Here is a 25895-nt window from a genome sequence, read left to right on the forward strand (position 1 = left end):
TAACAATATTAAAATATTTCAAAATCCTCGTCTCTATATCCTTCCTTCCCTAACCGAACCTAAAGGAAAAGCAAGAGCATAAATCCGAGGGTAGGTGAGCTAATGGAGAAATGGGTCTACACCGACTCTGGTGGGACGCAATGACCGGCCATGAATCATTTTGGAAGATAAAGGGGCTACATTATCATTAATGGTGAGGCGGATCCACGCGTGAATCCCACTTTACTGTGCCTAAAGACCAACATTCCATTGTATCAACAAATTGGCTAGTTTTTTCTTTTTTTTTTAAATATAAATTTATAAATAAATATTTTAACCATAAAAATAAATTTACTAGTTTGATTTAATACGTCAATGTATAGATTTTTTTTATTAAAAAATAAATATAATAAAAAATTATATCATTTTATAAATTTACTCTTATAACTTTTTTTTTAATATATAGTAGTAGTACTTTGCAATTTTATATAGTAAGTTTACTTCTCTTAAGTTTTTTTATCAAGAAAAAATATAGTTGCAAGTACAATTGTGCACTAATCTTTACACCAATATGATATAATTAGTCAAAAATTAGATTTTATTGAAAATAATGTTAATTTAAATTTTAAGTATGAATGAATCAATATTGGTACACAGATTAGTACGCGACCGTGTTTGTATATAGCAAAACTCTTTTATCAACATCATTCAACTTACAAATTTTTTTAATTTTAAATCTTTAACTTTTTTATCTAATTATTTCATAATCATTATAACTTTTTTCAAACTTTTAAACCCAACTATAAAAAACAATATTACATTTTCAAATTTTAAAACAAAAATAATAAAATAATATTATATACAGTTTTAAGATACGTAAATCTCACTCTTTTTAAAAAAAAAATAGAATTTACTATTAAAAAAGTAGAATACCAACACTCATTATTGCACACTATCAGTATTAAAAAATTGACACACTCGACCGATTAATTGATAGGTTAGTGGTCTAATAAAGTAAGGATATTCGATTTTTAGCCCAATCTCGAAGTAAGTTTTTCACTATGAACCGATTGGATTTAATATATAGATTTTTTAGTTATCATTTTGTAAGTAATTATATAAGTTTCTTATAATTAATTATAAATAATTATGTAATTTTCTTATAACCTAATTATTTATTATTAGATTATATAAAATATTAAAGGTTATAGATTTTAAGACAAAGTATTAACTATTAACTATTGATCACACACGTATTATTAATATTATTAAGTTATGATACTCAACTAAAATACTTAATTATTAAGTATATACTTAGTTAGATGACTTGAATTAAAACATTCACTTGGCTATTTTATATAATTTGTTGTAAAAAAAACTTGAAAACAAATGGAGCCAGACCTAATCGAATCGGTTCAGTCTGGACTTTTGGTGGACTGAAATAGGTCCATTTCCAAATTCTCATCTAAATCTGGTTGAATCGGACCAATTATAACCTTAATTAAGATATATATTTGACTTAAAAGAGTGAATTCACGTTAAAGTAGAATAATTACAACAAGAGAACCCAAGATGTAACTGCAAAAATAAATTATTTGTAAAGATTCGTATAATTTTTAGATAAATAATTAAATTTTTAATAATAGGTATTAAAACAAGAACCCTGTAAGTGAGTAAATTAGTGAACGATTGTGGATGTTCACTTCCTATTTATTTATGAGTACTATTATTTTAAAGTCTATATGCAATACATATTATTTATGTGGTATAAATTAACTTAAAAAAATAAATTTTAAAATTTGAATCTTAAGCACAGATTGGATAATAGAATAACTATTTATCTATTATCATAATCAATTGATGAGATATATAATTTAAATATTAAATTTTTTTAAAAAGGAAATTGTCATCTTTTATTTATCAGAAAAACTTATATCTATGACCAAATATATTTTGAGATATTCTCGTATCAAACATGATATTATAAATCAAAATAATGCATTTAAAGTTTTACCAGTACACTATTTCATCTCGTGACTTATCTAATTTTCACTATTACTAATATTTTTTACAGATAAACTCAAAGAGACAACACTTTTTACATAAACAGAAACTCAACCTTACCTTTCATAAAAAAGAAAATAATCAATCTCTACAATCAAATGTTTGAGAGACGAATTTATTTTTTTAATTAATAATAAGGAAAACAATAAGATAGATACGAAAAAATGCATATTATAGTTTGGACCAACTCTGGTAGATTTCAGAATATGTGACGGCTCGTGAAGGTAACACATTTGTCTATTTTTAGCCACAAGTGTCAGATTTGAAAGGTCTAGTGATGGTGAGTCAAGTGATCTTATGCATGTTTGAAAAGGGCTGTTGGAATGGGTGGTGTGTGAGGACCACATACAGATGTGGGTGGCATGTGAGAACTATGCACGCTGATTTTCATAAAACTGCAACTTTTCTCTGAATTATTTTTTATCTGTAAATTTATTTGTGTCACGCATGTCTCTTGAGAGTTATTGAAAATATGTTGATTTATCTTTTTCAAATTTAAAGAAAGAAAAATAAAATCAAGTAAAATAAATATTGATAAATAATATGGTTGAATGGAAGAAAGAGAGAGGAAAGGAAGGAGGATGAGTCAAGCAAAAACTAGGAGACTGTTTGGGATTGCACTGGGAAGTCTAAAAAGTGCGATAAAACAGTTTAAAGTGTTTAAATGACAAAATTTGTCTACTTGGTAGTTTTACATCAAAATACTTCTAAATAAATAAATAAATAATAAATTACTACGTTTCAACAAAAGCATCAAAGTGATGCTTTTTATCAGAAGTACTTCATAAAAAGTAGTCTCTATTTTACCGTGTTATGTATATTACAAAATGATCATCATCATTTTAACACAATGAGAACTTTGTCCATCTATATTTTTCATCATTCTTGTATAATCTACTCAAAGACTTTGCCCATCAATATTTTTCATTTTTTTCCTATCACTTATGCATCATTGAAAAGATTTTCTTTTTTATTATAATTATTGAAAAATCTATTAGACTATTTTTGTTATTATTTTATTATAATATTTGATTTTTATCAAGTATATCCCCTTTTATGTAATATTTATCTCAAAAAGTACTTTTTTAATTTATTTTCAAACAAATATAATATGTTTGAAAGTGTTTTAAACATATAGATTCTAAACAATAAATAAATTTTTAATAGTAAAACTTGTTACATTAAACTCTAAGTTATAAGTATTAAGTTAAAAATAATATTTTTCACTACATTTTCAAATATGTACTAGATCTGGACTATTTTTTAACTAGAGATGGAAGGAAGCAAATATTAACTATTTAAATGACAATTACTTGAATTCAAAATTAAGAACGATTAAAAAAAAAAAAAAACAGTCCCTCTCTAGGCAGGTTTGTCCTACAAAGGCAGTTTATCGGACACCAATAAATGGATGACACTTTAGCATTACACAAAGATGAAGCCTAAATCTGGTTGCACCATAGCAATAGCATTTGGGTCAATTATTGAGTGGAAAATGCTAAATCTCCCGTTGGAAGCTACTGTTCCCAGGTTTTTTTTTTTTTTTAGTGATTAAGTAAAAATTATTTAATATTATTATGAATTTTTTATATTTTTTTAAATATTTAAAAATATTAAAAAAATGATGTGAAGAAAAAAACACAAAAATAGAAAAAAAATTTTGGCCTAGTGGGAGCCCAACTCTGGCCGTAGCACTATCCTTACTGAAATCCCAATTCAAGAGAAAAGTTCCCTCTCAACAAAAGCCCTGGACAGAAAATACTTGCCCCTGCTACACCCCACCGTAGCCTTTGACCAACGCCACACGCCACACGCTGTATACCGGTGGAGGAGATTCAGAGTGGACAGGCGCACCCTTCCGATCTTCCGTCCTACACGATAGCACAAACTAGTAGAAATCCAGTTTCATCCCACTGGCAGCTGATTCGTCACTGCCCATTCCTCCTTCCAATCGCCACCATACACAACACTGCCCATTCATCAAGCACAATCATAATCTAGAATGGTCGACATATATGTTTTTTTTTTGCAATAATCATGTTTTCTCTATTTTTTTTATAAGTCTCTTAGCAAATGGCTAGTTCTATGGTAAGAAATGAAACTCCAACCAACCCCCTTCACTTTGCGTTTTAATTTTTCTCTATGCAGTACCGAAAAAGTTATGTTTTGTTCAAGCCATACTCACAGTCATATTATTGATTTTCTTTCTTTACTTGAAGTTTTGTTAGTCCAATCCTATATGAATTATCGTGATGAGATTTTGGAACATCATATCATCATTGGTTCGATAATTTTATGTCGGAAATTGTAATGTTATCTTGTTGTTACGTGGAACTTAATGGTTTTGAAACATACTGTTCTGGTTGATTTCCCATTGGACATCCTTATAAATAACAATGCTGAACCTCTGTAGTATATGTCTATGCAAATAATTCACTCTTTACATTAAAATTGTTTTTTTTAATAAGTCTGTTTTATTTTTTCTTAGAAGTGAAAGGTCTTGCCCTGACGTTGGGTTGAAAACTGTATACTTAAATTAAGGCCTAGTTTGGTTATATAAAATTAATCTTATTAATTTTATAAGATTAATTTTATATAAAATTAAAATTATATAAATTTTTTTAACTCATCATTATAATTTTTAAAATTTTTATATAAAATATAATAAATAATTTAATTATTTTATATCTTAATATAAAATTAATATTAAAATATTATATTATAATAATATTTTATTTATTATTATTTAAAATATCTTTTTTTGTCCTCTCTTATCTATTGGGTACGAGAGAATCGCGCCCGGGGGATGGAGGCGGGAGGGGGATTTCTTCGGGGGTTCGGGAGGAAGAAAATGAGAGATAGAGAGAGAGAGGTTTCGACAGAAAAAGAAAAATGAGAAAGAGATGGGGGACGCTGGAGGAAGAGAGAATAGTTTCAGTGAGAGAGAGGGGGAACGCAGGAGTCCTTGGAGTCGGGGGTGGGGAAGAAGAACAGAGGTAAAAAAATGAGAAGAGAGGGAAAGCTAATTCGCTGACTGAGAGGAAAAATAATTCCTCTGAAATGTATCGCACGGGCTATCCCGTGTTTGGCATACGTGGCAGGTTCTGGTTGGACTATTAAATGAAGAATAACGGATTGGCCTGTGCGAAGGTTTTCTCAAAAAATAATTGATTGAAGTTTTGCTATATATAAGCATAGTTGTGTATTAATATGTATATTAATATTGATTTATTCATACTTAAGATTTAAATTAATATTATTTTTAATAAAATTTACTTTTTGATCAATCACATCATATTAATATACAAATTAATGCACAATTGTGTTGCAACTATATTTTTCCAATTAATAATCTATGGTGCGAGTCCTGTTGATTTTGTGCACTGATTCTCCCTGGCCTGAAAGTCGAAACCAAACCCGCCGACTTAAACCGAAGGGAAGTAGCGGAAAACAGAACCTGTACGTACCAAAATCCATATTATCCCTAAAACCCAATCTCATTTTTCTCTCCAGAAGTGGAAGAAGGTGACGAGGATGATGATGGGTGCTATCTACGGCCATAGAATGACGGTGACACTCTTCTTGGTTCTCCTCCTCGCCTCCTCAGCCCGCTCCTTCTACCTCCCTGGCGTCGCTCCTCGCGATTTCCAAACTGTACGGCTCCCAAATTCTAAATCTATCATTTCACTTTTAGATGCTCCATTCTTTGACTTCCATTGATTATTTCTTTGCTTACTCCATAGTATTTTGTGGGTTTCTATGGTCTCCCTTTTTTTGTTGCACTGAGGGTTGTCTCTCCGTTGGGTAAAACAGTGTTGGATCGTGGGCCTTTTAAAAAAAAAAAAAAATTATTATTATATATATCTGGGATTCAGGATCTGGCTACTGGTTGAAGTTGCTCGTGGTTTACTACGAATGTGCCAGATCGAGCTCGTGATTTGAGGATGAAGTTTCTTCTACTTGATTAGTTGTGGGTGGTTGATATATTAGGTTCTACTTATCAATATATATATATATATATATATATTAGGTTCTTATGTTATTCAGATCTCTTAAATTAAGGTTAGTTTGATCTTTGGTCTTGTTTGGGTGGCGCTTAACGCCTTGTTTTATGGTTCTATTGTTGGAAATGTTTGAAATGCTAGAGAATTTGTTTGCAAGTTTTGTGAAAAACAAATTTGAGTCAAGGGACTGAATGAATACATAATAACGTCATTGCAAAGCAGGAACAGGTTGGCAAGTGGAAAGCATGAAAAGCTATCAAATGGGGCTTTGGTTTCTGTAATTTGATTTGACAGTTTTGCCTATTCTTCAAAAATTTTATTGCTTAAACAACGGTATCTAAGTGCTGATTGCATATTGTGGAAATGATGAGACAGCATGGAAGGGTAATGCTAGTAGGACGAACTTTCATGTATGAGATTGGCATATATGCATGGTACACGACTGGAATTTACCTATATAATGTGTATGGCGGTTTCAACCAACAAACCCAATATAGGATATTATGCAGGCAGTGGGAGTTTTCTGATAAGATTATTAGTTTAGTCCGCATTTACTTTTTTATTGATTTTGTTAAAAATAAAAATACCGATTTTGGAACTTGTCAATTTTTTTTTTAATCGATTTTGTTGTGTTTTACACGGCACTTAATCCATTCTGCTTCGGAAGATTTACAAAATTGTGATGATGGAATGAGATTTTCAGCCTTTTCCTATCTCATTTCAATTCCATGGATAAGAAGTTTGAGCAAAAATTGACTTAAAACTTACATCTTCTTCGTCTTCTTCTTCTTCTCTCTTGCTCTCTCAGTTTTTATAACTAAAAGTTTTTAGCAAAAATGGCACAACCCAAGCATACAGGAGGAGTATACAAGAGTCACACCTATCAATGTTCTTTTTCCTCTTATGAGGAACCATCCTTCTTTCTGGTGCCATGATGTGAATTTGATGAACATTTGCTCAGAAATACATGAATTGTTGAACTTAATATCAAATTAGTTGATGTACCCGAGAACGTAGTTTCTTTTTTTTTTTTTGGGGGGGGGGGGGGGGGGGGTTGTTGTGTATTTGAGATTCTTGTTAAGAAGTTTCTGCTTTGCTTGATGTTCTTTCAGTCTTATTATATATGTATTTTTTTCTTACGGCTGCCTACTTTGAACAGGGTAATTCCCTGCCTGTCAAAGTGAACAAATTGTCGTCTACTAAGACACAACTTCCATATGACTACTACTTCTTAAACTATTGCAAGCCCAAGAAGATATTGAACAATGCAGAAAATTTGGGAGAAGTTCTCCGAGGCGACCGCATCGAAAATTCTGTCTATACCGTGGGTACCAGTACCATTTTTTGGTGCAAGAATCTGAATATAAAAGAGAACTTTTTTCTTTCTACATATAAACAAATATATAAAAGAGAACTTTTGCATGTAGTAATTTGGTTCTTGTTTTCTTGTTTATTGTTTCTCTAAATTTATTAATTAAACCTCAGTTCCAAATGAGGAAGGATCAGTCATGCACAGTCGCATGTAGGCGTAAGCTTGATGCTGCATCTGCCAAGAATTTTAAGGAAAAAATCAAAGATGAATATCGAGTTAACATGTAAGCAATAAATTTCTTGGGTACTTTTATGATTTTCCACTCTGAGTTTTATAATTTTTTTTCTGTTTCATTGGTGTCAGACATTACCCTTAATATATTATAGTTTGTACTAAAATTTCGAAAATGCGCATGCAGGATTTTAGATAACCTTCCAGTTGCTGTTCTAAGACAGAGGAGGGATGGTCTTCCATCAACAACTTATGAACATGGATTTCGTGTTGGGTTTAAAGGAAGCTATTCTGGGGTATGCTTCAGAAGCTAATTGCTAGTGTAAAAGAAGTGGTTTTTTGTTGTTTTACACATTTATTTGTTTTACAGAGCAAAGCGGAGAAATATTTCATAAATAATCACTTGAGCTTTAGAGTCATGTATCACAAGGATCCAGAGACTGACTCTTCTCGGATTGTTGGGTTTGAGGTTACTCCAAACAGGTGAGGTGCCCTTTTTCCTGCTTTTGTTTTGGCTGGCGTTGGATTCCTCTTGGGATGCAATATTAGTTTAGCTCTATTGTGAATGAACAATGATGAATAAAAGCATATTGGCTGCAACTGCATATTCTGACTAGAGAAATGCTATTCGATGGAAAGAAAGAGAATCAAGATGACTTTATTATTAATAAGAGTCCTTTCCTTCAAAAGGCAAGGTTTATGCTTGAGGATGTTTCCGAGGGTAAACATGTTTACACTGTGATTGATGTGGACAAATGTAAGGTTTAATATTTATATTAAGAACAATAGGTATTTATGTCAGAAATACCTTGGGAAGGTGAAGGTGGGGGGGCTGTTTGGATAATCCTACCTAGTGCTGATTGCTCAGAATTATCTACATCATAAAGCAGGGTTGAATTAGTGAAGAGTTGTCTATAGACTGAAATGTTTTGATATTTTCTCTGGTTGTTTCCAGCTTTAGTTTAACTTTGGCTTGAGCTAGTCTTAATCCCACAACATGTCCTTTTGTTTACTAGATGATGCTGCAATGTTGTTTGCATTATATAAGTCTGTTCTTTCTCCGTCAAATTTTCTCGTGCTACATTCTTTCATGCTCTCGGTGTGTTTTGGTGTAATTTAATATTTTTTCTTCTGATTTTGAAGTTACTTTTGGGAGTTTTTATTACAAATGCTTGTTTGTTTTGCTTGTTTAGATGCTGTTTGCTGCACTTTTTGGAATGTTCTGCAGTACAGAATAGAAAAGATGAAAATCTACTTGGGCTATGCCTACTTTTCTCATTAATAAAATTCTACTGTATGATAAAAGAAAAACAGTATAGAAAAGATGAAATATCTGTTTTGATCTACTTTCAAATTACTGGCGTAGTATGTTATTCTCTTCTCATCTGTCTCTGTAATACTCCAAACAGCATTAGTCATGAATATAAGGACTGGGATGATAAGAATCCTCAATTAGCAACATGCAACAAAGACACCAAAATTTCAATGCAAGGTAACACTGTTCCACAAGAAGTTGACACAGATAAGGACATTGTTTTTACCTATGATGTTACCTTCAAGGTATTCACTTATCAAGCTCTTGCCCATTTCCTTCGAGTGATCTTTGTCCCTTATTACATGGCATTAACTTGTGTTGGTCTGTTTTTACTTAGGAAAGTGAGATAAAATGGGCATCCCGTTGGGACACATATCTCCTCATGAATGATGATCAGATTCATTGGTTCTCCATCATAAACTCTTTGATGATTGTCCTCTTCCTTTCTGGCATGGTGGCGATGATCATGATGAGAACTCTATACAGAGATATTGCTAACTATAATCAGTTGGAAACCCAAGATGAGGCTCAGGAAGAGACGGGATGGAAACTTGTCCATGGAGATGTTTTCAGGCCACCAATTAATTTTGGCTTGCTTTGTGTCTATGTTGGTACAGGTGTTCAGATATTTGCAATGACACTTGTGACTATGATATTTGCATTGCTTGGTTTTTTATCTCCTTCCAACCGAGGGGGGCTTATGACTGCCATGGTTCTGTTGTGGGTTTTCATGGGCTTATTTGCTGGTTACTCCTCTGCACGTCTGTACAAAATGTTCAAAGGCACAGAGTGGAAGAGGAATACCTTGAAAACTGCATTTATGTTTCCAGGTATTCTATTTGGAGTATTCTTTGTACTGAATGCCCTAATATGGGGTGAACAGTCTTCTGGGGCTGTGCCTTTTGGAACGATGTTTGCTCTTGTCTGCTTATGGTTTGGCATATCAGTGCCCTTAGTCTTTGTGGGTAGTTACTTGGGTTTCAAGAAACCAGCCATCGAAGACCCTGTGAAAACTAACAAAATTCCCAGGCAAATACCTGAGCAAGCATGGTACATGAAACCGGTCTTCTCTATTCTCATTGGAGGCATTCTTCCATTCGGGGCTGTTTTCATTGAGCTCTTCTTCATCTTGACATCAATATGGCTGAACCAGTTCTATTACATCTTCGGCTTCCTATTTATAGTGTTTGTGATTCTTCTAATCACTTGTGTGGAGATAACAGTCGTGCTATGTTATTTCCAGTTATGCAGTGAAGACTACTACTGGTGGTGGAGATCTTACCTGACTGCCGGCTCCTCTGCACTCTATCTTTTCATATACTCTGTCTTCTATTTCTTCACCAAGTTGGAGATCACAAAGCTGGTTTCAGGCATCCTATATTTTGCATACATGATAATTGTATCTTATGCTTTCTTTGTCTTGACCGGTACTATCGGCTTCTATGCATGCTTCTGGTTCGTTAGGAAGATCTACTCATCCGTTAAAATCGACTGATCTAAAGATGCTGAAAAGAGGTACGCAAGATGAAGATGAATTCCGGACCATGACAGGAAGCGGAGAAAGGATAACGATTAAAGTGAAATTTCCTTCCCACCCTCGAAACTTTTTTCTATCTTCTTGATGGTCGCATGGGGCTGGGCCCATTATTATGTTTACTCCTTTGTTAATGACATCAACTTGGGCAGCTTGAATAGGGACCTTGATGTATGGATACTTGTATCATGACCATATGACAACACAATTACAAGTCCGAAAATTTATAATGTCTCTAGTGTTTGATATCTTATCATTTGATGGAGATTATTACTCATAACTGAGGTGAGAATCTAATAATGCACCCCAGGCATCAATGGAAAATATGATCTTTGTTGCACTTGCAGTATGCTAATACCGTTTGATTTATAATTTAACTTATATATCTTTTGTAAACAAAACTGTTTACAAAGGTGAAGGTGAGGTCGTGGGAGGGTATGTCCTCTTTGTATAAAAAACGAAGTGAAGATGTAATCACTATGGATGACACACTTTAAAGGGCAAGTTAACAACCATAAAAGAGTTACCCTCAAGTAAGTTATGAGCCTATGGCTAATAGCGTAAAGATCAAACACCAAGGCTACATTGGCCATGCCAACGAGAAACTCACGGCGGAGCACTGATTTTGGTGGGTTCTGCCATTCCTGGGTAAGCGTAACTAATCCATCATGAGCTCATGATCATATTTGGTTTCTAGTACAGGTTCTTTATGGTTCGGTTTGATAGTAGAGAATTTTGAGATGAAAATTTTGAATCTTAAGATGAAATATATACTATTATTATTGTTTTAATATTTAAAAAAATTAAAAAAAAAATTAAATTATTTATTATATTTTGTATAAGAATTTGGAAAAGCATTTGCCAAACCGAACCGAACAGCATTTGATGGCTCAGACTCGAACGGCAAGTACGTAAGCTTCCAGTACAGCACGGTGCACATCCACCAAATCCACTTGACTCCCAAAAACACTTATAAGTCACCAAAGCTGTTTACGAGCACTTCTAAATCATATTCATTTTACTTGACAAATTTGGATTTTTCTCTTAATATGTCAACAAATTAAACAACCAACACTAAGGTAAGTCAGTTCGGCTCTCAATAAAAAAGCCAACGTGTAATTAGCAAAGGCAGAATTTCAGCAGAACGTTGCATGCTACATTCAAGAAACATATGATCAACCAGCTTCCACCGGAAAATTCTGGAAAGAAAATTTAAACAGACAAAAGTTATTGCTATATCCCTGTTCAAAAGAGTGACAAAGAAGCACAGGCAACCAAAAAAGATCCTGTTACAGTGAAGAACTCTTCCGTATTGGATATACAGACGACTGAACTGAATCTCATGATTAGGAATTTAGAGTCAGAAAAATGGATAGTCTTCACCCTGAGCACGATCTTGATTTTTTTTGCCTGCACATAGGATGGAATGAGGTTATATAAGCAGAACCCAAACGCAGAAAGAAAAATGAGGCCATCATACAAATGAGCATACCAAAATGAATCCTTCTTTTCTTTCGCTAAAAACTCTTCAAAAGAAATGTCAGCCAAGTCGGTATCTGTGCTTTCCATCATCTCACCAGATTTGGCCTTCAACTCCATGGAAGCGCTAATTTCAAGCATCTTATTAAAGAAAAAGAAGGTTAAAAACGTCAGCATAATCTACCACAATGGGTGTGATGAAAGCCATTACAGACTTCATCTGGTTTGGTAGGAGTGAAGGGAAGAAACAGAACATATAGGAAATTCTTGCTCATTAGAGAAAAATTTGAAAATTTTCGGCGGGCAAACAAAGGGTTACTTCCGTGAAAAAATATAGGCATTTGAAATTTAGTTAGGAGAAAAGGGCAGTGGTGGTAGACAACTTCATTAACTATTAGTAGTCTGCACAATCAACTTCTATAAGCAACTCCCTAGGGAACTAGGAAGAGTTTACCAGAACTAGGATAAAGAATTATCTAAAAAAATAAAATTAAAACTACCTTCTTGTATGCCGGCGAGAGTTTAAGCTGTTGCTGAAGCCAATTATAAACAAATGCATCCTCTTCTAGTCTTTGTTGTTCTACTTCTAGCTTGTATATCTGAAACATCAATGCATTGATTCACTTATGGATCATGGATGTGAATACAATACAATACTTGATAATGTCATTTTCCTGCTAAATCCAAAAGAAAAAAAAGATATGTGCCAACCTGCTTCCGAAGGCGGTCAAAGGAAGATCTGTCTGCCTTGAATAGTAGAGCCTTTGTTATGGTGAACTTGCGTTGGATGACATCAGCCCTGCCATAAAAAAACATCATTGAGTACCTTGAAAAACCAGAAACTATAGGAAAAATTATCATGTTAAAGTATGGCAGTGCTTATGAAAGTTCTACATTTGGGAAATGAAGGCAAAAAGTCCAAAAACCATTCACATCTTTTACTGAAATCATCCAGACGTTGAAAATTACTGAATGGAAAATAAAGTCTAGGTTAGAAGAGGTTGCAACATACTAGGACAATTCCACGACAATGATTCCCAAACAATCAACATTTACAGAAGGAAAATCAAAGAAAACAAACATAAAAGACAAACTCAATTTCCTCTAAATAATTTCGAACATACTTGTGCTGTAGCTCATTTCTAGCCTCAATCAAACAATTAGCAAATTCTCCAACCTGAAACATGAGAAATACAATATGGATTATGACATTGAATTAATAATCATTCGACCATTCAATTTAAAAAAGCGAATTTGCCTCACAGTTTCATACACTTTGAATCAGAAAGACCATGCAATTTAAATTAAATTCTGTGGAAATGAGCTCTTTTATATCTACCTGTATAATGAGAAATTCTACCTCTCAAAGATAATTACATTATGACAATACAATTACAATATTTACAATGTATAACACATCCAAAAGAGGGAAATAGATGCATTTCATTGACATCAAACATCTGCAATGGTATGCTTCTTTTACTCACAACTAGAGACTTTTTTGGTTGTTGTGGGAAAAAGGGGGGGGGGGGGGGGGGGGGGGACCCCATATTGTGATCCATTCACAGAAAGTCAATGCCGTTAAAGCCAGAGGCATGATATTCTGAAGTGTGATGTGTGAGACAAGGAAGAATGCCTCAACCTTCATACAAACTCATTTTTCTTGTACAAAACCATTGGTGCCATACTTTTAAGCTGCAGAGGTGGGCCAACAATGAAATAAAGCACACGCTAAACACCCCTCCCCACCTTATGTGCTGGCCCCACAACCCCAGTGGCGGAGCCATGTTGGGGCGGGGGGGCCAAGAAATTTGAAATATATATATATGTTAATTTTTTTGATTTAATAAAATAAGATTAATTTATCATGTATTGGCCCCTCCTCTAAAAATTATTTTGGCCCCTCCATAAAATTTAATCTGATATAAAAATGAAATAAATAAAACACATCTCAAATAAAATAAAATACATATTTTTATTATAAATAAAATTTTTAAAAAAAATTCTAACTATTTCTCTTTCAATATAGACAATGGAAAGAAGTTAGAAATACTACTGGTTATAGTTAAGAATTTTGATTTAAATTCAATACTTGATTTTGTTTGTTTAAAAGAATGCAAGTTACAATTTTAGACACTTTGTATTTCTTTTGTTTAATATATTTGTACAAATGTCTTTATATTATTTCAATGATATATTGTTCTTGACATATCAAATATTTTTTTAATACATAAATTGTATTAAACGTATTTTATTTTTATTGTAAATCTTCCTATCAGATGAGAACATCGCACATGCAGAAAAATGAGATTTTAATAACTGGTAGTTCCAAACAATTAAACAGTATCACCAAGGATTAATAAACTCGACACCAGGTTGGTGAAGTGTTCGCATCTCTGTTTCAAGAAATGTCCTAGAACCATAGGCTATGCCTATTTCATTCACTTCAATAAAATTTACCTCTTACTTATCAAAAAAAGAAATGTCCTAGAACCATCAATTCTCATATATTAAGCTGTCAGGGTGTTGCCAACAGTGTATTGCCAGTACATTCTAACACTTATAGTAAGAGCACCAAAGTTGAATAGAATAGAGATGCTAAAATTTGTTTCAAGCAATTCATTTAAGTCAAAAAAAAATATTTAGATTTTTTTTTTAAATATCATGGACCAAATCTTCTGCATCTAATTACTCTTATTTTCTGCTGCAGAGGACCTAAAAATACCTTCTAAAGTCACAACCTGTACACAAGTATATTACCAGCAGTCAAATTTACCAGTTCCCTATGAAGAATCTCAGTTTTCATCAAACTATGAGCGACCCAAACATGAGGCCCGATAAACTGATATCTACCTTAGACGTGAGTCTATCTAATAAATGCTTCAGAAGTTCTCATTGGCCCAATCCTCAATGTGTTAGGCTTGTAAAGCTTTAGAAACACTGTCATTAAATTAAGTCACACAGGCATAAGGCATTTGTCTTAGATTTATAATTAAGGCATTTGTCTTAGATTTATTATTTAAGCCGTGACTAAAAACCCAAGTTACAAAAGATGGAGATTGGAGAATGTTCCATGAGAGAGACAGAGAGATAAACCACATGAAACATTTTAAAAGCTCAAAAAAAGAGAGAAAAATGAAACATAGAATAGACTATTTTTTCCAGCTGAAAGCTTGCTTCAAGACCTCCTCATTGGCCAAAAAAGGAAAGGAAACAAAAAAAAAAAAAAGCAGATAAACACAACTTCATTGGGTGCCATCTGCAACTGTTGGCAGCAATGAGATCGATTCTATCCAATGATACAAAGATATATCCCAGGAAACTTTTAAGATCACAGACCCAAATACGCTTGATAATTATGCCACCACCTAACTCAAACTAAAAATAAAGGCCTTGATACCATCTCATACAAGACACGTAACTACCATCCCAGTCTCTGCCTGGCCATACACCATTTCAAGCAATAAGTTGAAAACGGCTCATGATCTTTGGACCGTGAGAAAAATCTCTATTCAATTTTTAGTAAATCATAGAACAACATGTTAACCCAACAAACTATACGAGAAGTCCCTTTTTTTTTTGATAAGTAAACGGTAGTATTAATGAAAATAGACAGAGTCCAAGTACACAAGAAGGTATACAAGTGGAGCACCTATCTAGATTTAGCTATTAGATACAAGGAAATCATGAAAACTTAAGCCATTAAAGTCTATTGCTATGGCCCAAAAGCATAAAGTACGGAAAAATAAAGATCGAAGCTCCTCTAAAGACCGCTCCTTATCTTCAAATGTCCGCTCATTACATTCCTGCCATAAGCACCACATAATGCAGATAGGAACCATCTTCCACACTGCCTTAATTTGAGGGACCCCGCCCGGAATTGACCAGCTGGCCAAAAGCTCAACCACTGTTGCCGGCATTACCCAGTTTAACTCTACGCGACTGAACACTTCAACCACTTTTTTATTACTGTATTTAAGGTTGGCAGAGAGGCCAACACACAAACCCGCACCAACCCATCATTGCACGTACATAACAAACATTCAATACTCTTAAAAATAAAAATTCCACAACCATTGCATACAAAACTGAATGTATTCAAACGAAGATTAAAAAGTCGGATTTGTAAGAACATATTGGCTAGAAAATTAAAAACCTGTGCCAGCGTTAGTCCCCTGGTCTCATTGCACTTCACAAGCTCATCATACTGCTGCTTGATCCTCCTCTGCATACCACTACTTGAAGATGTAAACGGATACAGGCATACCAAGTCATTCTTGACCTGGTAACCCGAATCCGAAATTTTTCTCTCTTCGCCACCCATTTCAGCTTGCAAATTCGGCCTTTTCTTCTTGGCCCTCTTCTTCTTCTTCTTCACCCTCTGATCCTCAACCGACTCAACCCCATTCTCAGCCGAGCCCGACCCGTTTGGATCCGGGTTACCACTCTTTTCTTCGCCAAAGACACACTCCCATTTCGGGGAATCAGTTGGCAAGATCTCCAAAAGCAGCGAATGGGTCGGGTCATTTTCACAGGTTTCATGGGCGTTACCCACAGTTTCAGCCGAAGAACGCTCCAATGAGTCCAATCGCAACGGGTCGTTCTGAATTGGCTTCTGGATATGTTCCTCTTCTAGCTTCTGCTCGGTTTTCTTCAATCTTTTATACACAGAGTAAGAGAAAATGAATAGAAAGAAGGTGAAGAAAAAGACCAAGAAACAAAAGTAGAACATGGATTCGTCTATTTGCGAGTAATTGTCCATTGCAAATAAAAGAACAGGCTCAACGTTTAACAGAAATAAATACATAGCCGCCATTGAAGCGCGTCATTGAGAGAGAGATATATAGAGAGAGAGGAATCTGTGTGTGGTGTTGGATATTTTTCGAACTTTAAAGAGATTATGCGCGTGAGGGAGGGTTTAAACTGAGACTGGAAAATATCAATATGTATGTTCAAATGTTCCTTTAAGTACTCTGATACGAAGGTTCTGCGTTGGATACGGATACTTCCTTCCATCCCATGATGTTTATCTCAAGTGAAAAGGATTGTGCTAGTGTGGCGGTGGGATATTGGCACTTTTTTTTTTTTTTTTGACAGCCGACTGATTTACAGCTGTTGTTTTGTGCGTAGAAATATGCATTCAAGCTGGTCAATCTCAATCATCTGTCCTTTTTCTTCCTATTAAAAAATAAAAATAAAAATATTCTTTTTTATTTAATTAAAAATAATAATTACAGTTAAAAATATAAATACCGTATAATTATTTTTAAAATAATAAATAGATATATGACTTGTATAAAAAGAAATTAAATTTTTAATAATAAATTTTATTTTTTTTAAAACGACTATAATTCGTTTAGTTGATAGGTTTTTTTTAAGCAGCAGTGGTTGACAGTTGATACTAGGCACTTAAGTACCACATCAGTCATCTAATTAATAAATAAATAAATACTAGAAATTTAAAGATTATAAAAGCCTAAGGATAAAAACAACAAAAAGTCAGAACAAAGAGAAATATTATAGAATCAAAAAGAGAAAAAACTTAAAAATTAAAAACTATTGAAAATTAATTAAAAAGAAAAAGAAAATTTGAAAGGAAAGAACAGGCTTATGAAATTAAACTTTGTTGGTGCTAAAAAGATAACCTCTTCTCTGACTTGAGATTTTATTAAATGCAATTACTTTTTGGTTAATAAATGTTCTTCTTATAGAAGGTACGTATGAGCAAGTATGTGTATGGACAGTCAATGTGACTTTCCTCCGACACAAACAGGCTAGCCAGGTCTCATTGCAGTGAGAAAGGGAGAAGCAATTTCTTAGTAAGAGGTCTCGGAGGAATTTAGGCGGCCCCTCATCTTGGGTTAACAATCCCCTATCACCCTTCAAAAATCTAGTTAATATTAATTGCTCCCGATCTTATAAAACCAGGAAGTCTTATTTTCCTCACTGGTCCCATCACCAGTTTGATTCTTTCTAGTATTCTACACTCTCATTGGCTGATTGCATGCATTTTCCACCCATGTTAGACCTTTGATGGATACCTTCGATATGGAGGATACCTCAATAATGAAGATCCTAACTTTCAAAGTGAAAAAAGGCTTAGAAATTTCATTGTACTTTGGAAGTCTTAAGAAAATGAAATGGGGACTCTCTACATTGACGCAGGATGCAGTTTACTACATATGGGTGCAAGTTTATTACCTATGCTCCAAATCAAAGGCCCCAAGCATCATCAATTTTCTCAAACTTGTAGCTAAATTCAATCGAGGACCTTTACAGTGCAGTTATTTGTATGAATTCAACGCATGCAGAATTGAGAACATCATCACAAATGAATGTGAAAGAAACAATTCAAGGTTCTACTGTAAAAAAATTTTTTTAAAGAAAGAAAAAATACACAGAATCGTTTAGCTTCATAACGTTATTATTATTGTTTTCGAAACCTTTCTTGCTGAAAAACAAATGAAACGATTGCTGCCAAGAAAGGTCCAAGGAAATTCAAATACATCATTACTGGAACCAGAGGCTTCCAGATTCTGAAACTAAAAATTTGCACATGGACTCTGATTAGTATCATCTCAATGTGCCTCAACTGACTCTTTCTCCCCTACGGCATATAACTTACAAACCACCAATCAAAACAATGGCTAGTATATACAAATAGCTTATCCATAATCATTTTAACAATCTGTATAGGCTTTCAACCACATGGTGTGTTGTATATTTGTACAACTTCACCTTGGAAAAGCCAAAATGAATGATCATGATGATCTGGACGTGTAGTTGATTTACCCAGAAATATATGAACTGGACACGATGTATTGGAGTCTTCAAGAAAAAATCAATTCGAGCTTATCTTATTAAATTCAGCTGCAAACAGCCTCCACAGAGAGCTTCTTCATGACACTTGGGCATGGATCTCCTCCAAAAATTTCCGGTGCTACAGTTACTGAGCAGGAGTTCTGCCCTACACAACTCTGCAAGTAGTAGTCATTGTTTAATATTTATCCATCGATGATGGGAAAAAGGACAGAAGTAACAGAACCAGATATGAAAGCATAAAAAAGGAGCACAGGGAAAATGTCCGGTTGGCTAGCAGATTTTAGCCTAGCATTATAACTAGGCCCAGTAGGTGCATTTGTCCAAGATCAGAAGTAGAAGTAAGCATCTATTTATTTATTTATTTTGGATCGGTAAACAAAATTGTATTGATCAAAAGAGTAGGCAAAAGCCCAAGTATATGGGAAATATAAAAGAGCAACGCCCAAGTAAGCATCTATTATAGCATGCTCCTGCAAATATAAGGCTTTTGATGAACAGAGCTGACCACTTCTCAAATCAATAATACCCAACATCAAAGTTTGAGGCTAAGTTACAGATAAGCTTATTAGTTTTCTTACTTCTAATATAGGTAAAATTTTTTATTTATTAAGTAATGAAAGATGCTAGTAATACCTTTTGAAAAGCATCGTATGATTTGTGGGCATGACAGCTTCCTTCCCGGAAGCTTCCGCAAACCCCTTCAGGTGTCCCAAAGCTAGCGAACTTTATTGATGATATTTTCTGCCCAGGGCCACACCATAAATGAGCTTTAGGTCTCAGAGGTTTGTTGATTTTACCTGACGCTTGCATCTGCCAATTCATGAGGGTTGGCTGCCACTCGTAGATATTAGCACAGACACTATCTATTTCCCTTCTAACCAGAAAGATCCCATTTGGGTCTCCACCCCATTCTTCAAAAACAACCAGCAGATTCCCAGTTGGGTTTAGCCATGAATGAGGTAAGTGATACCTGAAATTGTTAGCCATTTTTCAGTTTGTCGAAAATTCCTTGCCAGCATAACAAAGTTCTAAATAAATAGAGGTTTTTTTTCTCTCTTACCATCTTTGAGAAGCCTCCCCACAATTCCTTAAGCACTTCTTCTCATTATAAGTTCCAGCATAATTACATTCACCACAGGTACCAGATGCTTTATATGCAGGCCAGTAGCGGCCAAGACTCTGTCCGTTTATCCACACTTGACCTTTACCCATGCTGCCCATGTCCAAGGCTAATGGGGTATTTCCAGCAGGTGCATTGAACATAGTCTGAAATATTACAGGACATGAAGTCTAATCTTAACAGAAAAGTGCTGCTTAAAAGAATGTGCTTTGATTCACGTTCTCATTATATGAAATCATGTTCAATATAGACTTGATAATAGATTTCTACCGTAATTTTTTTTTCCAATACAATATTAGAAATCTGTACACCCCGGCTTCAATGCAAACAGATCTTATGTTTCTGTTTTAAAAACTAAAACCAAAATGCTTAGAATAAAAAAAAAAACACTTATGAGAAAGTGCCACATCAAGGACGATGCAATTACCCAACTAAATATAGTTTGATGTAACAATGCCTAAGCAACAGCTGACACTCGCATATATTTCTTTTGCAACCTCACAGGAATAACAAGAAGTGTTGGTGGAGGTTTAAGATACTCACTTTGTACCACATTAGAGGCTGCCTTCTGGCCACAAAAGACCCCTCAACCCACTCGACTGAAGAACTCCCGCTGAGTGAATGAAGACTCAATGCTTCTCCTTCAAGACCAATCTGATGCGGAAAATGCATCAAATGAGTCTGTAAAATTTCAGATAACGAAGGGGTATATATGTTTGAAACCAAACCTTGTAAGACCACTTCTGCCACGACAAGTCTCTTCTCCCCTCATTGAGTCCATTCAATGTAATTGGGCCAAGAACACCAGCATTCCAAGTCTCAAAATGTGGACCAACATTCTGAACTTACATCAGACAGCAGAAAGAATAATACAGTCAAATTTAAAATGCCATGGAAATTCTTAAAGAAAACAAGATGAATGAATGCCTCTGTGTGTGTGTGTGTGTGTGTGAGAGAGAGAGAGAGAGAGAGAGAGAGAGAGAGAGAGAGAGAGAGAGAGAGAGAGCACAGACCGGGAGACCAACAGCAACACTTAGAAGTGAGATTTTGTTAATACCAGCTCTCAGCATCACATTCTCACTAAATGTTAGTTTTGGAAATTCTAAACTTCCATAGGCAGTTCCTGATAAATAAATAAAGAAGCATGTCAAGATCTACTGGTTGAAGTCATAAAATAAAATGTTGAATCATTCCAGTGGCCGCAGGAAGTTAATACCCATAGAAATTGGTTAAAGAAACCCTGAAACTGGCAACATGCTGCCTACCTGATAGTCTACCATTGATGAAAACATGCAAGGCATGGCCAGCAGACAAAACCGTAAGAACAGGATACTTTCCGCTCTTCAGAAATTCTTCATTGGCCTCAATCTTAACACTGGTGATTATGGTATGTGAAATTCAGAAAATATTTCATGAAAGAAATGCACAATAATTGAAAAAATGAGACCATGCATAGTTTTAGGTCACTCACTCTGTTGAGTACCACAAATAGTCAGAAGCATCTCTTGTTGTATTTATCTGCTCCAACAACCCAACTGCTGTGAATTTAGCATCATCATAAGAGGCTGTCTCTTCATCGTATGCCTGCCAAGAGAATCCTCCATGAACAGGAACACGAGCCATCTTCATCTGTGCACTTTGGGCACCAACCTGTAAATGAATTTTAGTACATCTCGTCAAATTTTTGTTCCCAGGGAAACTTTAAAGGGATAAATCCTCTTGTTTCTTTAAAAATGTGAGGAAGAATATTTCACAGAATTCAAAAACCACAATACATTTAGATTCTAAACATGATTTGTCTCCATGTCACAATATTTCTATAGAAAATATTCATAGAAATTATAACATGCATGATAGAACTGAAGTATGTATTAATCACAAACATTATCTCAACGTAATCTGCCTATAGTTACTTATAAAAAAAAAAAAAATCTGCCTACAGTTGGGTAAAAATTAATCCTGACATTGTGCCGAATGAAGTTCAGCTGAGAGAAAGCGGGAGAGAGAGATTCAATTTATCATAAGATCCTTTTCTCACCCTAGCAGTGTTGTATACAGTGTTCTTGCAGTCTGGAAGAATGCTGATGGACCAAGGAGGCAGGTTGTAATGCAAATCCCCAAAAGCCACTTTTGCAAAAGAACTTGGATTGTAATTTGCAAGAAATGCAGCGCAAGCTCCAGACTTTGACCTGAATACATGAGCCTATAAGAAAAAAAAAAGTTTTAGAAGTATGCTCTAGGTGCACGGTACTCTAAAGTCGGATTGATGATTCTTGAGAACTGAAGTTAGCTTAACCTCTTGATAATTTCCAAGTGGTGTCACTGAGGGATCTCCAGATACTAAAGCTGGTTCACACAGCTTTATGGCTCTATGTAAATCTTTCAAATGACCCCATTTAGGCTGTCTCAAAAGTCCTGCATAGAGAGAGAGAAATGGCAACCCTCCTTCAAATTCATGCAGAAACTGATTCTTCGCCGACTTGACTGTTCAGTTAGTTCACTGCCGCGTGCCCCGGGGGGGGTGGGGGGGGGGGGGGGGGGTGATGCTACAGAAAAACACATTGGGATTTTTTCTTTTCCTCTTTTTTCTTGGGTGGAAGGACCCACCAGATGAAGGGGGTAGCCCAAACAGCTGAGTATGGATCCACCCAAAATTTTGTAGCCATATCATAGTAATGTCTTCAACTATCACAATCTTCCTAAAATGATAAATGATTCTATGGCCAAAGGTCTATGAAAAAATCTATATCTAGGTGCAGTCATCTTTGTCAACTTTGGCTTATTATAAATTCATGCTTTTTATCTTAACTATATAAAAAGGGCATTTGTTTTGCTTCAAGAGATATTGTTTCACCTATTAAAATGCCATTCAGATCATTACTATGTTGTCAACACAAACACAGCACAAAATATGGTAAAGTGACAGCAGCAGCCATTTCACCATGAATTGGCAGATGGCACTTGGTGTCAGTTTGAAAACTGATCAAGTATTAAATAAATAAATAAATAAAAACTGGACAGTAAAAATAGATTTGCATAATATGAATGGAAACAATTATGAAACTTGTAAGTTCTAATGGTTCTATACTCAAATTACACAAATGGAATAGTTATTAACGATTTCTGTGGTTCAAATCCCATTGCCCATTACCATATTCGTCAAGAGGAGCATCGTAATCATAACTAGTAGCAATGAAAGGACCACCAGCAGTTCGACCGAAATTTGTTCCACCGTGATACTGGAATCATGAAAACGAAAAAAAAAAAATAAAGATCAGTTCAGTGAGTTGAATTATTCAAGCAATTGGATCCACTCCGTAGAAACAATGAAGTTACCATATAATAATTAATAAATGATCCCCCCTTCTGTATAAACCTTGCAACTGAAAATGCCAAGTCTTCAGCTGGTCGATAAGGAACTGGACCTCCAAACTCAGTAAACCTGTACACATGACAGAAAATGAAAGGATAAGCATCCAGAAAATATTCTATGGTATTTTATAACCTTTAGTTCTTGGTCAGCACCAGAAGGATAATAAATTGATCTATTCAACAGAGAAAAAAGATGGTCCTCAATTCAAGATAGAAGCATGCAGAGTTACCAGCCAGTCCAGGCTTCTGTCCAAATTTTGGGTTTATAAGCTTTGTTAGGAGAGAAGTAGTCGCAATAGAAACCATTGCAAGTGTTTATCTGTTTGGATAGATAAAATAGATTAGAAATATAGGAAAAGACAAGAAATGAGTGCGGAACACAAAGCAGTATTACAACTACGGTTCCAACAGCCAAATATTCATGATTTGCACAAAGTGCATTATTGATGCAACATGGCTTTTAACTTTTTCCAAGCAAGGAAAGGGTACAAGATTGTTCGTATGATCTGCTAGCAATGAAAGTTGAGATGTGTGTGTGTGTGTGAATTATCACTTAGAAAACATAGTCATCAACTGACCATTAAAAATTCAATTGTCGAAGGAAATAAATAATGACGACAGTAACCAAAAAAAAAAAATAGCAAAGTTCAGCCATGTGCAGTGAGGAATAATTATTCATTTCATCCATGAGCAAGATGCGGACAGCACATTGTTAAGTAGCAACCCCACCAATGATGAGGGAACATAACATGCAAACCATCGAGAGTGAATTTAGTAAACGTGCTAAGAAAAAGGTAGAAAGAGAGCTTGGCTGCGCTTACAATAGGATCAGGGGCATCATCTTGCTTGCACATGACCCATGGGACACCGGTGCCAAGCCCCACAGCCATTTGGGCTGCCCATTTGGTGTAAGCTTGACCAGGTGCGCCAATTTCGTACTCCATGGGTCCATATTCATTTTCAATCTGTAACAAACAATTGTAGAGAAAGATACTTTTCCTAGTTTAATACTTCATAATATGAGAAAATAAAAGTTAGAAAGTCTGACTTGGATTCGATTAGGAAAAAACGTTGCATTTCGTTGGGTTAAAAGAAAGAATAGAATGTGGATCCCGCGAGCTATGCCAACCTGGGATAGAATAATTGGACCACCTTGAGACTCATACAGCCTTTCAGCTTTCATCATATTGACAATCTTCTCTGTGAATTTATGCATTTGAACCTTCATAAAAGCAGATAAAAAACCAGGTTCAGTAAAGGAAATATCACAACAATGTAAACAGATATAAATGAGATCCATGAAGGAATTTAAGATGTAGTATTCAGAAGTTTCTCACCTTGAAAGGCCCATTGTCTGTTCTGAAATTGATACCTGGAATGTACTTCAGCCAAACAGGGAATCCCCTGAAAAGATAATAAAAACAATAAAAATTCTGCTTAATTTTCAGTATTTTAGAGTAAATTGTGATAATTTGGTATTACCCAAAGTTCCACTCAGCACAAACATAAGGACCGATCCTTAGATGAACATAAAGGCCGGCTTGCTTCACCAACTTGATAAACTTAACCAGATCATAGTTCCCCTCAAAGTAATACTACAACAAACAAGAACTGTCAGTAAAATAATTAAAACATACAAATGCACATGGAACTGAAAGCGCAGTATAGAGAAGAAAGCCACTACTATCCAGTACTTGGCCGGGTGAAGGCTCATGCCCATTCCAGAAAACGTAAGTCTGTATCACATCCAACCCCCCTTCCTTTGCCTTCTGAATAAGATCTGGCCACATCTGTAAGAAACCAAAGGAATCAAACTTAAAAATACAAGCTAAACCCGGAAAAGCCTTTTAAAGAAAATAAAGCGAAAAATCTAAATTTAAAAAAAAAAAAAAAAAAAAAAAAAAAAGAAAAAGAAAAGAAAATGAGAGAAAAACATGAAAATTAAAGAAACCCGGTAAGTGTGAAGTAGTACCTCGGGGGAGCTTCTTGGGTAGTGGATGGATCCGGAAATGAGAATCCTTCTCTGCCCATTAATGGTGATAGCCTTAGAGTCATAGGACACAGAGGCTTTACCAGAACCAACCCATAAACCAAACAAAAACACCATTATAACATCCCACATTACAAGCTTCGAGGACATTGTGACTACCAAAAAGCAATGACTCTTCTTTGTTATTCTTTGTTTCTCTCTGCGCCTTATTCTAAGCTTTTTTTCAATAAAGAAGGAGAGAGAAAGACGGGAACAAAACCAGCTGGTTTATGTCTTCCTCAGCTCCTATCTTCGGATTTATTTTCCTTTCCTACGAGAAAACAGAGAAGAGAAAGACAGAGAGAGAATGCGAAATTTTCACACTGATACTGCCACTGACCTTCACACTGCTATAGGTGTGGATTTTGAGTTGCGATCAAATGGTTTACAACTTAGCAAAAATGAAGGTGCTTTATGGCCGCTTTTAAACATTGAAGAATGGGCAGCCTGAAAGTGAAAGTGGGACCACTTTTGAAGGTGCTTAGGAAGGAGTTTTTCGGCCTTTCACACTTTTTTATTTATTTATTTATTTATTTATTTATATTTTTGGACTTAATCCAATGACGCTGAACCATGTCCAATGAACTTAATTTTTTCTTTTTTCTTTTTTCTCATAATTAAATTGTTTTAAAAA

General features: G+C 34.8%; 3 protein-coding genes across 4 annotated transcripts; 1 reads left to right on the plus strand and 2 right to left on the minus strand.

Annotated features, from left to right (window-relative positions):
- The first annotated feature begins 5398 nt into the window (after positions 1-5398).
- LOC122281397 (transmembrane 9 superfamily member 7-like) lies at positions 5399-10669 on the plus strand. Its single transcript, XM_043092846.1, has 7 exons — positions 5399-5697; positions 7207-7371; positions 7533-7642; positions 7778-7886; positions 7961-8073; positions 9000-9150; positions 9243-10669. The coding sequence occupies exons 1-7, from the start codon at positions 5578-5580 to the stop codon at positions 10398-10400; spliced, it is 1926 nt and encodes a 641-aa protein (XP_042948780.1). The 5' UTR covers positions 5399-5577; the 3' UTR covers positions 10401-10669.
- A 904-nt stretch (positions 10670-11573) lies between these two features.
- LOC122281405 lies at positions 11574-16908 on the minus strand. The gene is made up of 6 exons (XM_043092857.1): positions 16075-16908; positions 13043-13095; positions 12630-12717; positions 12419-12517; positions 11932-12059; positions 11574-11849 (listed from the first exon to the last, which is right to left on the minus strand). Exons 1-6 carry the CDS (start codon positions 16732-16734, stop codon positions 11819-11821), a joined length of 1059 nt encoding a protein of 352 aa, XP_042948791.1. The 5' UTR covers positions 16735-16908; the 3' UTR covers positions 11574-11818.
- Positions 16909-18324: 1416 nt separating this feature from the next.
- Positions 18325-25667, minus strand: LOC122281413 (beta-galactosidase 1). 2 transcript variants are annotated; one of them, XM_043092869.1, is made up of 19 exons: positions 25205-25667; positions 24927-25022; positions 24715-24827; positions 24570-24636; positions 24362-24454; positions 24054-24197; positions 23463-23551; positions 23197-23302; positions 23012-23099; positions 22157-22275; positions 21899-22063; positions 21332-21510; positions 21126-21235; positions 20874-20983; positions 20589-20699; positions 20404-20514; positions 19801-20006; positions 19374-19710; positions 18325-18895 (listed from the first exon to the last, which is right to left on the minus strand). In XM_043092869.1, the coding sequence occupies exons 1-19, from the start codon at positions 25370-25372 to the stop codon at positions 18785-18787; spliced, it is 2523 nt and encodes an 840-aa protein (XP_042948803.1). In that variant the 5' UTR covers positions 25373-25667; the 3' UTR covers positions 18325-18784. The 2 variants fall into 2 exon arrangements, with proteins under 2 accessions (XP_042948803.1, XP_042948812.1); XM_043092878.1 differs by having other exon boundaries at positions 24917-25022; positions 25205-25348.
- Between the last annotated feature and the right edge of the window lie 228 nt (positions 25668-25895).

The sequence above is a fragment of the Carya illinoinensis genome, chromosome 1 (genome assembly GCF_018687715.1).
Source record: "Carya illinoinensis cultivar Pawnee chromosome 1, C.illinoinensisPawnee_v1, whole genome shotgun sequence".
NCBI lineage: Eukaryota > Viridiplantae > Streptophyta > Magnoliopsida > Fagales > Juglandaceae > Carya > Carya illinoinensis.